This window comes from Pelodiscus sinensis, chromosome 24, assembly GCF_049634645.1.
Source record: "Pelodiscus sinensis isolate JC-2024 chromosome 24, ASM4963464v1, whole genome shotgun sequence".
Taxonomy (NCBI): Eukaryota; Metazoa; Chordata; order Testudines; family Trionychidae; genus Pelodiscus; species Pelodiscus sinensis.
The window spans coordinates 1055109-1070184 of NC_134734.1; the positions used below are offsets into that span (position 1 = coordinate 1055109).

Sequence of the window (15076 nt, forward strand, 5' to 3'; positions counted from 1 at the left end):
CTCATGTCCCCCCTCAGTCTTCTCTTTTCTAAACTAAACAAACCCAATTCTTTCAGCCTTCCCTCATAGGTCATGTTCTCTAGACCTTTAATCACCGAGAATGTGTTATTACTTTAGATGGTATCTGGAGGTCCTAAGATAGCCTGGGGAACATCTTGTTTTCTCAGCAAAGGAGGGGGCTGTGGGTGCCGTGTGGCATTTCTTTCAATTGTAACCACAAGTTCCCCTTTTAGAGATGTTCACGCGGGCCCGGCGTGAGGTTTCACGCTCATCAGAGAGGGTCGTCGTTCCGTTCTCCAATCCAGTGTGTGCACCCTCGAAAGCCTAAGGGTGCGGAAATCGGCTTTTGGCTTTGAGGGCTGGGCTCTGGGTGACACGAGATGGCCTAAAACCCAGCCCCCACAGCGGGCTGGGTTAAGAACCCTCGTCTCTGCTTTCCCCCTCAAACGCTCCGCTTCGTTCCTCTTTGCAGGACTAGCCCTCTCTTACAGCCTCCTTTCCCTCTGCCTTGCGTCTCACTGGGAGACCGCTCCACCAGCTGGTGCGGCTGGTCGTCCAGCTCAGGGTTGTCAGGAGGACGTAAGTATGTGATGCTTATGAGACGCATGCGGGATCTTTTTAGGGGAGAAAACAAGATTTCACATCTCTTAAGAATAGAATATTGAAGCTGCTAGCATTCGTAAAGACACACACACACACACACACACATACACAAACACACATACATACAGACACACACACACACACACGTACACACACACACACGTACACAAACACACACACGTACAGACACACACACACACACACACACGTACACGTACAGTATCAGAGGGGTTGCTGTGTTAGTCTGAATCTGCAAAAGCAACGAGGAGTCCTGTGGCACCTTATAGACTAACTGAAGTGTAGGAGCATAAGCTTTCGTGGGCAAAGACCCACTTCGTCAGATGCATGTGACGTACAGACACACACACACACACACACGTACACACACACACACACACGTGTCCTGCGGATGGTGCATTGTGGCTCAAGTCCGTCTGGCTGGCTAGGCCAGGCTGAGTGAGGATCAGGGTTCCTCTGAGACTTGGCTTGTGGGACAGAACCCACATTCTTACTGGCCAGAGCTCCCCTTCTTAGCCATGTCAGTTCCCATTTGCGTGGGTGGGTGTTGATCCTTAGGAGATGTTGATCTGTGATTTCCAGAGTTCTCCTTCGATGGTGATTGTCAGATTTCCCACCCTTGTCTCTCATTTGTGTCTCACCCTTGTGTCTGACTAGCTCCAGAGTCTGTCCGTGCTACTCATCTGAGTCTGCTTCAGAGGCAGTGGGTGTTTTCTGGTTCTCCTCAAGGTCCCCACTTCTTCTTGGCCACGTGGCCGTTTGTGATACTTTCACACTCGCAGACATCTGCACTCACGCCCTACAATTGTGCCACGTTCCAGGCAAGATTAATAGTTAGTAAAGGAACAGAAAAAAGAAAGGAATGTTGTACAACGTATGGACGAACAAACCATGTCAATGGGATCATGAGCTTTTGTGGGTAGAACCCACTTCTTCAGATGACTGGAGTATTAACAGTCCAGTTCCAACATAAATAGGGGATGGGGGAGGGGGAGAAGGAGAAGGAAGGAAAAACCAGTCAATTTGAGTATTCGTGTTACATGAAGCTGATAGCGAAGGTGGAAATTGTTCCTAAGTACCCATTGGTTGGCTGGTTAAGTCACTGGGATGGGGAAGGCAGTGTGCTATCCAAGCAATGTCTTTAGTCAGACATGTGTGCTAGGTCCCAAACTTGTAAATGAAGTTAAGTTCCAATGCTTCCATGTGTATTTGGCTTGTGGAATTGGCCTGAAACAACACGGTGACTTGGAGATCCATGGATGAGTGCCGGGCAGGTGAAAGCGTTCCCCAGCAGGTTTCCATGTGTTGCCTTTTCGGAGATCCGATTTGTGTCCGTTCATTCTTTAATTAAGTGTATCCAAAAGACTCCCTCCTCCCCACTTGAGAAGTTGCTGTCAGCATGGGTCGTGGATAGGTCTATATTCAACTTCCACCCCTCTGGATCTCATCCTGCCGTGGTGTGCTAGCTTGGAGAGCCTACTGCTACCAGACATGGCAGGCCGGATCCTCGGCTTGCCGGGCCCTGGCAGTCTGACGATAGGTCCGTGGCTGGAGGCGGACATGCTGTTTAACAGTTTCCTTCTACATGGAAGCTGTTTGGTGTAGCAGGACGTGATGCAGGGGCAGGTCATGGCCCTGTGTCCGTCATGGGCTGCGTTTGTCAATTTGGCTTTGCTTGTAACTTTGATTCCATCAGTCACAACTCTTACAAGCACTGTCTCTAGGCACGCCCGTCCCCAGCGCTCCTCCGCTGCAACGCTTGGGCAGGTCTGTGGCTGTGGCATGTGTGTGTGTGTGTTGGTCGAGCATGGGAGAAATGTTCCACTCAAACTTTTCTCCATTGAAACGAAGGTTTGGGTTGATTGACACATGTCATCAATTTGTGTCAATTTCACCGCCATGCGTCAGGAGGGAAAAAATAGATCACAGAATCCTGAGAAAAGGCAGCATTTGGCGTCACACGGGCAGAATGAGACAGTTTGCTCTTTTTCCAGCCTGAAGAGTCTTTGCCTTGCAACGTTTTTTTATTCTGTGACCAACGTGAATCTTCCAAATGCTCGGAAAGGAACCGGAACCAATTTTTGGCCTTTCTGTGGACGAGAGGTTTGGGTCAACCCAACATGATTTTTCCCAATAGTTGAACTGCCAGGGAACCAAGCCGGCAGGTGTTTGTTGCTGGGTGGTTTCCTACACTGATCCTCGGCCGTAGTTCCCTTTCCAGCCTAATTTTTTTCTTCATTCTACACTGCTTCCTTCCGGCAGAGCTCGCTGCACCAGCCGTGAGAAGGCTCCATTCAGCTCCCAGCCCGGCCCCGGGCTCCTCCCAGCACCATGGGGGTTTCCTCTCTCCTCTGCCTCCTCCCTGCTCTCCTAGCGACAGCCAGTGCTGAAGGTGAGTCGTGCGCGGCTGCAGCCACTTAACCCCTCCTGGACTTGGACCCCTCGCGCCCCTCGGCTCCCCGACCAGGGCTCCTCCCGCACATGCAGGGCGCTGGGACTGGCTCTGGGGCACAAGGGCCTGTCACACGGCGGTTATGGTAGCGGCTTGGCCACAGCACTGGGGCGGGGCCGGCAGAGCCCGTAGTGCAGAAGCCGACTGCCCCAGTGGAAGGGAGTTTCCCTCCCTGGAGGGGTCACCTCCCGAGCGAGGGTGGCCAAGCTGAAGGGAACGTCCCCCAAGGCCCAGCCGCATCCACTCCGGGGTTCTGTCAGCCTCGCTCTGGAGCTCAGGGGGTGGATTTTTTACCCTCCACCACTTCCATGCACATTAGCTTCACCCCGCGTTTGGGGCAGCCCAGGCCCGAGGGACACCCTGACTGGGTACTGCCCTGGAGGCCCGTTTCGCGCAGGCCCCTCGGTGCGGCTGGGGCAGCACGACGGGGAGGAAATGACACTGCCTGGGCCTGGAGCGTCACTGGGGACCCAGCCTGCATCCCAGCACGCAAGGGCAGGGCGAGATCCCGGGTCTGGGAGTCGAATTGAGACTGATCCACGGCCGATCCTGGCAGCAACTTCTCCAGGGTGGGGTGGGGGTCTCCGTTTTTTGGCATCATTACACTGTCCCTCTAAGGGATGGGCGCTAGTGTGATGGGCTGGGCCAGGTCTGGGCACAGCTCAGGGCGAATTGCTCAAACTCGGGGCCCCTTACAGCCCCAGGCTGGAGACCTTCCCAAATAGGCCACAAACCAGTCACACCAAGCGCTTCTGTTGCCGATCTGGCCAGCCAGAAGCCTCACGAGCAAAAACCCCTCTGACACCCCAGCTTTTCCTGTGCCCTAGCAGCCCTGGGCCTCACACTCAGGTGAGGGATTATAGAACCCGATCTCACCTACCCCGAATGGGTTCTTCCGGTCCCAGGAAACCAGCCACAGCTCTCAGTCAACTGACGCTCTGGATCTTACCCACAAGACCACGCTGAGCCAGTCCTTTAGAATATACAATCTAAAAGTTTATTAATAAAGAAAAACAACCTCACTCTCAGGCTTGTTAAGGAGAATACATGACATGCATCGAATCTCCCAGTTTTCAACGCAGGCTCTTAGCAGAGATGTTATAACTGCTGGCTTAAAAGTCTCTGGTGCACATCCTATGTCAGGATGGGTCCATGGTTCTTCCCGGCTTGTTGTTCCCTGCAAGGCTGCACCTGGGATCAGGAGCTAAACTGAAGATCAGATGGAAGGTGTCACATGGCCCTTATATACCTCCCCTGTCATCTTCCTGGCCAGGGAAGGTCACATGCTCCAACAACCTATCCCTGCATCGTCCCATGCTGGCAGCCCTTTGGCCCTGGCTGGTTTGCAGGTATCAGTCACGTTCCTGAGGTGTGGATTGGCACCTAGAGCTTCATGTCACCTCCTAATTAGCATAGCCACTGGCTGAGCATTCCTTGCCATTGCTCAGCCTCAGACAGAATTCTCCAGCATCCCTACGGAGTCCATGTATCTAACTCCACATACAGATATTATGCAGGTACATGACTAGCCTGCACAGAATCAGCAGAACAGAAGCTTTCATGTGACCCATCACATGGCCCCCTTTGTACAGACTTTGGAGAAAACACCCCCCCATGGGTGCAGCAGTGATCTGGCCGCTCCCCTTAAAATCCAGTAATGTGACAGCCAGCTCCCCGATCAGACGTGGGCTGCAGGCAGGTGTGGGCAGGCGAGGGTCTCGGGCGTGGGCTGGGCTGGATCCGGAATTAGATCACCGTTAGAACCGGGAAATCGGAGTCTCTCTCAAGCGGCTGGTCTCCTGGATTGAGAGAAGAATGAGGATGGGGGAGGGGTGCATCGGGGGCACACAGAGCCAGGGGGCAAATGGAGGGCTCTGGGATGGGAAGTTGGGGGTGCACACAGAGCCCTGAGAATGGGGGATCCCGGGAGAGGGGATGGGGGGCCCATAGAGCCCAGGGCATGAGGCTGGGCGTTTCATGGCAGCCCTGTGGCAGAGGGGATGGGGGGCACCCCAGCAGTTTGTAGGGCAATGGGGGGCTGCCAGGAGCCCCAGGAGGTGCTATGGGCTAAGCCAACACTCGCTGCAAGGGGAGCAGCTCTCTGGTACAGCATGGGAACGACCTTAGGTGGGTGGAGCTTAGTTGGAGGGCAGAGCTTGGGTGCCCCCTTCTGCCCTCTCCTGGGTACTGCTGGTCCGGTGGCTGAAACAGCCATTGCAGAGGGTCCCGATGTCCATGGGCCCCTTAGCCCCTCCGCTTGCTGGGAGCAGGGGGGATGCGGGGTCGGGGGGGTCAGCGGGCACACGGCTCCCCCGGTGAGAAGGAAACGTCTCTCCCCCCAGCAATCACATGTGTGCAGTGCCAGGGCTCGGCAGCCGACTGCCAGGACGCGACAGGGACCTGCAGCGTGGACACAGACACAGGCGGCTGCATTTCCGTGGTAGAAGTGAATACAGTAGGTAGGTGACGTTGCACCGATCCCGGCCCATCTCACCCCCAGCCTGGGCCACCCTCCCCGCCACAGCCAGCCCCATGCAGCCCAGCCCTGGAGCCCCGGAGCCCCAGCACATCCCCCCAGTCTGCGCTCCCTGGAACGCAACAGACAGCTGCAAAGACGCCAGTGACTGCAGTGGGGCCAGGATATCCTGCCCCTGGGCGCTACTGACGGGATTTCATCCACTGGGCTGATTGAACTTCCACCCATTCAGGGTCTGGCCGCTCGGCAGAGCTGCTTCACCTCAGTGGGTACGAGCTTGGCCAGGCTGGTGCATGTAGTTTGGGGTGCTGCTGAGACCCTGGCTCTACTTCAGCTTGGACTAGAACCTCCCCTCCGCCCCCTCCCCTCCCCCCCACACTCTGCAGTGCGGATGCAGCTGTAACCAGGGTTACTTCATACGGAGGTAGGGACAGCCAGTGCCAGCCCCACCGGCTCAAGCAGCGCCGCCTAGAGAGACTCAGCACAGAGACTGGTGCAGCTCAGTGCGGCGTGAAGAGCCAAGGCCAGGCCCCCAAAGGCCCAGGGTTGTGCCGGGTTCGTGCAGCCCTGGCCTGGCCCTGTCCGGGTGGCTGTAACCCCTGGGATGCAGCAGTGCGGATGCTCACACCAGGGCATGGCCAGCCCAGTTAACCCAGCACTGCACACGGCCACCGATTCCCGGCTTGCAGGGCCACAGGGACCCTCGTGAGCATCTCATGCGACCCTGCCCGGCACAGGCCAGAGACCTGCCCCCGCTCGTCCCTAGAGCTGGAGGAAACCATCCCCTCTGGCTTCCCACACGGTCCCTGGTGGAGAACCCGCCCCGGGCCTGGGGGGATGGGCCCAGGGGCTAATTCCCTTCAGTAAGAAACACTCGTCTCATTCCCAGCCCGAGTCTGTCTGGCGGCCGCTCCCAGCTCCCTGGCGGGGTCAGACCCTCCCCACTCCACCCAGGAGCCCCCGAGTAGAGATTTGCTCCGGGTGGGTGCTGGCAGACAGGTCTCTGGTCACCCCACTGGGCCAAGCCGCATCGACACAGCCCTGGAGTCTCTGGCTCCGAGGCAGGTTTCTAACCCTGCGACCAGCCTCCCGGCTCCTCTGAGCCCCCAGCTGCACCCCCTCCTGCTGGAACAGGGCCCCGGGACTGGGCCGGGCTCCCTGCAGCCAAACGCTGAGGTGAAATCACCTCCCGGCTCCAGCGCAAGGCGCCACACCCAGCCCCTCCCTTGGTTTTCTCTGACACAGGCGAGACGCCGATCACGGGCTATCTCAAAGGCTGCCTGCCCGACTACAACACTGGCGTCAAGGAGCCCCTCACGCTCACCGTCGGGGAGGGCCTGTATCTGAGAGGCAACACCGTGCGCTGCAGGAACGGGGACAAATGTAACTCGGGCCCCGTGGAACGTAAGTGCGGGGTCGGGTGTCCTGCCCCTCGGGAGGGGCGTCTCCCAGGAGCCGTTCGAGAGCGCTGAGCGTGGGAGGGGGGCCAGCGCTCCAGGGCCCCCGCACCTTGGGAACGACCCGTCCAATCGCCTCGAAAGGGGACGAGCCCCCCTGCTGGGAACCGGCTCCAGGACCTGCCTCTCCTGGGGGTGGGCGCCGGGTTCCCAGCCCCAGGCCTGTCCCGTGCTGCCGGTTTGTCCCTGTTGGTTCTTGTGCGAAGAATTGAAACCAGCCTCCTTGGCCATTTCCCACCCCCCGGATTTCCTGCTCCGGGATCCGGGACAGCTCACGGCTGCGGCGTCACCGGAGTCAGAGCCCTGGGAGACGCTCGCCCATGGCTGAGAAATTGGCACCTCTGGCCCGGGCGGGTGGGGAGGGGGCTTTTATGGGCAACACGTCCGCCAGATTCTTTAACAGGCTCTGGCTGCCGTGGGACAGAGGATGGAGCGGTGCCGTCGGGCCGGGTGGGGCCACGTACCCACGGGCGAGGCAGGGCAGCGGGCGCACCCCTCGGGCGCTGAGGTTTAACTCACCCCGTGACCGTGTTTCTGGGTTCCCAGCGCCCCAGGAGAACAGCACCTTGAACGGGCTGCAGTGCCCGGCCTGCCTGGCTTTTGGTGCCCAGAGCTGCACCAGCCAAATCATCCATTGCACCGGGGAGGAGACGTACTGCGGCGATTTCACTGGAACCCAACAGAGAGGTAAATCCTGCCAGCTGGCCGCAGGGCGGGAGGGAGCTGGGGAACCTTCTGCCTCAGGAAGCCCCCCGAGAGCTGGTGGGACCCGGAGTCTGTGCTGGGCCCTGGGCGGGTGGGGCAGCGAAGAGGGGTTATGGCCGGAGGGAAGGAGAGAGGAATTGTGATGTTTCCCTTCCCAGCACAGCTCTCCCCTCCCTTCCCCCCCAGCTATGCCACGCTGCTCTGGGGGCGATGGCAGCGGGGCACATACCAGGGGAAGGTTGTGATGTCAGGGATGCAGAGCTGGGGAGAGAACCCAGGAGTCCTGGCTCCCCTCCTCCCCCACTGCTCTAACCACTAGTCCCCTCCCCCTTGATGTGTAGGGTGGAGCTAAGCTGCTGTTGCCCCGTGAGGCAGCTCCTGTTCTCAGTGTGGCCCAGGGCTCCTGGCGCTCTGGGGTGGGTATAAAATAACTGAACCGAGCGGGGGGCTGCCAGGGGCGGGGAGAGCCGGCGTGTTCCCCGGTGGCGCCGCGCTGGGGAAGGAGCCGCCCCAGCCACAGATCCATTCCCAATCCCAGCGCCAGGCTCCTGTGGGACGGGCGGGAGGCAAGAGGGTGCCAGGCGCCTGTCCTGCCGTGGCCTGATGCACCCGGAGCAGGGAGACCCCAGGCGGGTGGGAAGGGGAAGCAGAGGGGGAGCTGCCGGCTGGTGGGGACAGAGGGGAGGGGGCCGCGAAGGACCCGGAGGTGCCTGTGCCCATGAACAGGCCGAATTTCTCCAACAGGTTCTTCGGCTGAATCCACGTTTGCGGCCCAAGGCTGCGTCACGCCGTCTGCAGTTGGCATCCAGCCTGGAGTCACCCTGATTTCAGGGATTCATGTCTTAACCTTCACCAAGGCGAGCGTCAGACCTGCAGGGCCAGTGCCCAGCCGCGGAGCCGGCCTGGCTGCGGGGACAGTCCCCCTCAGCCTCTGGCTACCCGCCCTCGTGGGGCTGCTGCTGGTGAAGCTGATCTCCTGAGCCGCCGCCCTGTCCAGGCCCCGCGCGCCTCGCAGCCCGAGCCTGCCTGCGTTCTGGGGATCAGTTAGGGGCTCCCGGGAATCTCAAAGATCCGTCCCGGTAGGATTCCAATTGCTGCTTAGCCAGGGACCGGATGCAATGAGCACAGTCCCGCACGCTCCAGCCCTGAACACTGGACACCCTCCTACAAGGCCGGTGGGAGGAGCAAGATACGGTCCATGGGCCGCATTCAGCCCGCCAAGCCGCTGGATCTGGCCTGCGCCCGCCCTGCCAGGGGCACATAGTGCTCGAGGGAACCACCCCCGCCACTGAAGCCCCGCCCCTTCCTCATGCCCCACCCCTTCATCCTCAGGCCACACCCTTTCTGGGGGAGGAGCCAGCTCGTGACCACTACCCACAATTCATGAAGTGCCCTCCCCTCCTGCAAAAATACTTGCCCACCCCTGCTGCCAGGCATCCACGGTGGCCTTAGCTCAGTCCCCCAGCCTCGCTGGGAGGTTATGGGGAAACCGTGTCCCCATGCTGGCAGGCTGAAGGGAAGAAATGCTCATGCTGGCGCCATGATGACCATTTCTACTGACCCCCCCAGCCCTTTGTGCTGCGGGGTGATGTCCGGTGTCCGCTGCCGAGTGTCTGTCCCTGCGCACCAGCAAGTGCACCGAATAAATCAGGCTCGGAAATCGTAGCCCCGCGTGTGTTGTTACGCTCCGGTTGCTCTGGGTTGTGCCTGGCCGCACACAATTGGGGCGCTCCCAGGGGCATCGGGTGCACCAGGGTTAGCCTGTCTCCCTGCGCACCCCTGAGCCAACCTCCCGAGGGTCTGGGAACGGAGAAGGGGGGTTTATTTTGCACCTTGGCTGGAGCCTCGGCACAGGGACCCCGCAACCCCAACTCTGCTAATCCCCCACTGCTGCCAAGCAGCTGTCTCTGGGGTGAGCCATGGTGAGGGGAGAGGGTGCTGTTTACACAGGGAACGTTTTCCCAGAGCTGAGATGCAGGCATGTCTAGGGTGGGGTGCACAGGCCCTGTCGGCTGATTTCACACCCGCGCCGACCCACCGGGCCGACGACACCACTGCTGTAAAATGGGGCAGGAATCGACATAGAGCGCTTACGTTGGGGCTCAGCCCTAGGCGAGTGGCGGCCGTGCAGAGTGAGTGTAACGAAGGGGTGAGGCCCGGGAACCGACTCTCAGCTGTGCAGCAGCATTACACAGGAGCTCAGGGCAATTGTCATATTTACAGGAGACATTCCTGGCCTGGAGGCCAAAGCCTGATAAGAGGAAATTACCTGGTTATTGGGAGAGAGTAAATAAACCTTCCACGCCTCCCTTAGCTCATTTATGGCCCATTGTATTGACACGGCCCGGGCTTTCTGGGGAAAGTCCACATGACTAGGAAACAGAAAGTGAAAAAGACACCAGCTCCCAGCATCACTAGGAACTGGAGTGGGTGGAGAATGATGGGCCATCGTCTTTCAAGGTCAGATGTTTTGCTCCCACCCAGCAGAGTGGGTGAGTCTAGTGTCAGCAGAGGGGTCCTGGTGTCAGCGTGTTTCATGTCTGGGGGCGGAGAGTGGGCGGGGCCAGGCTAGTGGTTTGGGAAGCGTGACGGGGCATGGCTGCCTCGCTCTCCCACCCTGGAAGGGGATAGCAGTGGGGCCGGGGACGCAGAGGACAAGCTGCGGCGCCGCGGACATGGCACATGTGCCGGGAATCGAGGGGGCACTGCGGGGTGATGTCGGCGACGGGCGCCGGAGCAAGGGCGTCACCACACCCTCCCTGGGAGGGGAAGGAGGAAGCAAGGGAGGAGGCAACGGTGCCCATGTCAGCGGATGCTCCGGAAAGCCACGTAGGGGGAGGGAGAGATGCTGTCGTGGAGGGTGGAGCTGATAAAGGGCTGAGGATAAAGGAGCGAGGGGGGAAGGTGCAAGCGGGAAGAAGGGACCTGTTGGGCAGACAGGTGAGCGAGTGCCGGCAGGAGGCCGGCCGGGAGGAAGTGACCCAGGTAGGGCTGAGTGGACGCCCAAGGATTGGTGCATTTAGGGGAAGTACCCACCAACCGAGACGGGGAGGACTCTCCAACCTTAGGGCCCTAGGTCGGGACCTGGAGAGAGGGCCGGCCCAGGTCCCCCTCCCATAGCCGGGGAGCTGATCTGGCTGTGTTACGCCCTGTCGTGCAAGGGGACCAGGGAGAGGCCCCCCAGGTCGTACCAGTGTCACAAGAGGCCAATGTCACGGTCCTTGATATTGCTTTCCTTATCAAAGTAACAGTCTGACTTGTTCCCCCCTCCTCCCCCCAAAAAGAAATCCAGACTCCATCCTCATTTTGGGGGCTTTGGCTGTCCCAAATATCAGCCACAACTTGGCCAGTAACAAGATTTTGAACATTATAAAGCATTGAGATACCATAAGGGTTAAATGTCAGAAGACAAGCAGCACTTAATTACCTGTGTCTGGCAAAAACTGTCTTGTCAGTTTGCAACTTTAAATGAAAGGGCATTATTTAAAAGAAAACCAAACCAATTCATTTGAAATCTTAAAAACAGATTTACAAATTTACAATGCACAGATGTAATTCCCTTTTATGCATTTAACCAGTTAATTTTCAGTAGAATCCTTTATTTCCCTTTTAGCAAATTTAACAAAAGTGTCCACAGCCGAATATTTCAATCAGAATACTTTTTTGCCTGCATTATTTACAGACTTCTCAGAAAAGAGGCTGCTAAGAAACAAAGGATTTTTATAACACTTTTTCTTCTAGCATATTTAACAACAATTGCTTAATTCCTTCCATACTCCACAGAGTTAATTTCTTACTTTTCCCCCTTAATTACTTATTCATCCTTGAACTGAAAACTTCATTAGTTTAAATGTTACCATTTCCAATAATTTTCCAATAAATTTAAATTTCCAAAGCCCCATTAGGGTTTTAAACCTCTCACCCACTCTTACTTGCTTCTTTGGCTACTTATTTGTCTGTGCCTAATTCTGCTTTCTTTGCTGAATGTCCCCTTTCCATGGACACAAGTTTTGTCCCTTACTAATTTAGTAAACTCAATTTTTGCACTAGGGACTGTAATCCTGGCACCAATTCTGCCACTTTCCATAAGTTCTCAATTTCATGTTTCAGTATCTCCTTCACTGCTCTCTCTTTCCTCAATTTTCCACTGACTTCCTCTTGTTGTCCTACAGCTACACTTAAATGACCCTTTTCTATCTCCAGCTCTTGCATACATGCTCCCAAATCAATCTGCAATTGTTCAGTTCGTTCCTCTTCATGCTGCCGACGCTCAAATCCTTCCTTTGCTGCAGCGCATGCAAGTGACACAGCTGCTGCTAAACCATCCTTCTGTCCCGGTTTATACATCTGTTCATATTTGTCAAAGGTATCCTCCAGATCTTCACATTTAGAAATACCTTTCATAGATTCAGGACGAGCGGCCCATGGCGACTGTCCAGCCTTTGAGAGCCACTTTTCCCGACTTGATGGATCTGATACCAATTTGGCCACCGCCACAAAATCCACCTCTTCCCTTTGATCCCCCCTTTCTTTATTACGGAACACTATCATTAGACCCCTCTTATTCTCTTCCCCTGTGTCCTTCTGCTTGACTCGGGGTATTTCCCCAGGCAGAGCGCCCCCTGTGGTCAAATATTTCTAACAACACACTCCTTTGTTATCACTTTACCAGCCAATCCCTTCCCCACACACATCTGTGCTTTTACTGTGGATTCTTCTGTCTGTGCCCGCATTCTCCACCAGCTATCACAAGGGGGCGCTGCTGCTGCTCAGGTGATCAAGCCAAGCAAGCAGAGCTCCTGACTGTGTATTATAACCGGCTCACAGACCAAGAGACCCACAGTAGACAGATTGTACCCTTGACAAGTTTATTGCAAGCAACTAAAATGACGAAGGGTTTGGAACGGGTCCCATATGAAGAGAGGCTAAAGAGACTGGCACTTTTCAGTTTAGAAAAGAGGAGGCTGAGGGAGGATATGATACACGTCTATAAAATCATGAGTGGCATGGAGAGGGCTGTCACATTACCGAATTGGAGGGAAGCAGCCAGATCGCTGCTGCACCCCTAGGTGGGGGTGTTGGCCCCAGAAATTGATATGGGGGGAGCCATGTGGGGTATTGAATGGGAGCTTATTGTTTGTTAATCTTATGTACACTATTTATGTGAGTGTATAATGTCTGTGTGTGTAGGTAGGAATCTGTAATCTGTGTGGAAGCTGAATATTTCTGTGAATGTGGTTAAGCATGGCTATGGACAGGCTGAGTAGCAAAGCCCTGTAGAACAATGACTCTCAATAGGCTATGGACACACCCAAAGAATGGGATTTGTCACCTGAGGGCAGCCAGCAGGAAACAGAGATTGGCCTCTGACCAGGTGACTGGCTGCATACAAGAAGAGGCCAGGAAGGAGTATAAAGAGGCCATGCGGTCGATGCCAGTTTGTTCTCAGCTCAGCACTTCATCCCAGAGGCAGCATTGCAGGGATTGAAGAGCCCGGAAGACCTGTGAACCCATCCTGATTGCAGGATGTGCAATAAGAACTTTTAAACCAGCAGCTGTAACATCTCTGCTAGAGCCTGCATCGAGAACTGGGAGATTCGGTGCATGTAACGTACTGTACTTTAATAACCTTACTCTCATGCTTTTCTTTCTTGTGTTAATAAACCTTTAGTTTTAGATGCTAAAGGATTGGCTCAGCATGATTTGTGGGTAAGGTCCAGAGGGTAAATTGACCAGGGATCTGTGGCTGGTTTCTTGGAACCGGACAGGACTTGTTCGGGGTAGGTGGGATTGGGTGCTAGGACCCCCCACCTGTGTATAGGCCCGGGGCCATCTGGGGCACAGATATTGCTGGGGTGTCGGAGGGGTTTTGCTCGGGAGGCTTCAGGCAGGTTGCTGAAGCGCTCTGTGAGACTGGTTTGTGGCCTGTGTGGAGAGGTCGCCAGTCGGGGGCTGTAAGGAACCCCGGATTTGAGCAATTCGCCCTGAGTGGACGCCCGCAGCTGTGCCCAGACACGGCCCGGTCCGTCACAAGGGCGGATAAAGAAAAGTTCTTCATTAGTTCCCATAATAGAAGAACAAGAGGACACCAAATGAAGTTAATGGGGAGCAGGTTTAAAACTAATAAAAGGAAGTTCTTCTTCACACAGCACACAGTCAACCTATGGAACTCCTTGCCAGACGAGGCTGTGAAGGCTAGGACTATAACAGAGTTTAAAGAGAAGCTAGATAATTTCATGGAGGTTAGGTCCATAAAAGGATATTAGCCAGGGGATAGAAATTGTGTCTCTGGCCTCTGTTTGTCAGAGGCTGGAGAAGGATGGCAGGAGACAAACTGCTTGATAATTGTCTTCGGTCCACCCTCTCTGGGGCACCTGGTGATGAGCTGTGAGGGGCGGGAGGGAGGGGAAGTGAAATTTGCAGATGAGGCAACTTACTGCAGTTCCTCAGAACAGGGCGACCTGATGGCGCGGGGTGGCCGGTCAGCGCCATAGCAGGCACGCGCTTTCTGGCCCCTGTAAAGTGTCGCACGTCGGGAGGGGCCAGGCAGGCTTGGAGGCCCCCGAGACCAGATGGGATCTGATGTCGCTGTGCAGATCCAGGGACGGATCCCTGTCAGAGGCTCAATGGGCCCCTTGGCTCGCTGTGCAGACGCAGGAGAGAAAAGCCAACAATAGCGGGGATGCCTATGGGAAGGAGGCTATGTGGAAGACTCCACAGAGCCCCTCCCTAGAGCAGCAGGGAACTTAGGACCAGGAGCGACCTGGGCAGCATCAACTGCCCGGGTTCAGCAGGCACAGTGAAGACCTGGAGGACAGAGGGAGAGAAAAACCCTGCTGGGTCAATGTGAAGTAGCTCCATTGAAATCAGTGGGGCAGATCCCCTCTGGGACAATTGGCCATATCTCAATTGGAAGAGCTTGCATTTAAATGTTTGTGTCTGGGAGACGGCTGCAGGCCTGCCCCACCTGTGGCGAGGGATGGTTGCCCAAGGAGCGGCTGTGCTAGTTAGCCGTGCTGCATGGACGCTGGCTCTCCAGGGGCCCCACACTCACCTGAGGGGTGCGGCTGGGAACCTGCAGACCCGCCAGCCCATCATGGCTACTGGCATGAAAGCCAGGGAGGGGTCACTGGGGATGTGACCAGCTCCCGCTTGGGAGGCCCCAGGGAACAGGGGTTTCCCTCTGCACGGGCAAGGGAATAAAAGGGTCCTGAGGGAGCCTCCATCTTGCCTTCACTCCTCCCGCCGCTCCACACACGCCCTGGTGGGGACAGAGGGCGGGAAGGATTTGCTGACCCAGCCTGACGTGGGACGTACCTGGAGACGTTCCAGCTGCCAGGTTGTACCAGCTCTGCTGAGAGCCTG

The 15076-nt window shown here is 56.5% G+C and overlaps 1 protein-coding gene across 1 annotated transcript; it reads left to right on the top strand.

Moving 5' to 3' along the window:
* Window positions 1-385: 385 nt before the first annotated feature.
* Window positions 386-10508, top strand: LOC142819534 (phospholipase A2 inhibitor and Ly6/PLAUR domain-containing protein-like). Its single transcript, XM_075907394.1, has 6 exons — window positions 386-579; window positions 2884-3013; window positions 5416-5532; window positions 6795-6953; window positions 7553-7693; window positions 8456-10508. Exons 2-6 carry the CDS (start codon window positions 2953-2955, stop codon window positions 8689-8691), a joined length of 714 nt encoding a protein of 237 aa, XP_075763509.1. The 5' UTR covers window positions 386-579; window positions 2884-2952; the 3' UTR covers window positions 8692-10508.
* The last annotated feature ends 4568 nt before the right edge of the window (window positions 10509-15076 follow it).

Coding starts and splice junctions, on each gene's coding strand:
- LOC142819534 (XM_075907394.1), top strand. CDS start 2,953: ATGGGGGTTTCCTCTCTCCTCTGCCTCCTCCCTGCTCTCCTAGCGACA. Junction 3,014..5,415: donor AGCGACAGCCAGTGCTGAAG/GTGAGTCGTGCG, acceptor CTCTCCCCCCAG/CAATCACATGTGTGCAGTGC. Junction 6,954..7,552: donor TAACTCGGGCCCCGTGGAAC/GTAAGTGCGGGG, acceptor CTGGGTTCCCAG/CGCCCCAGGAGAACAGCACC.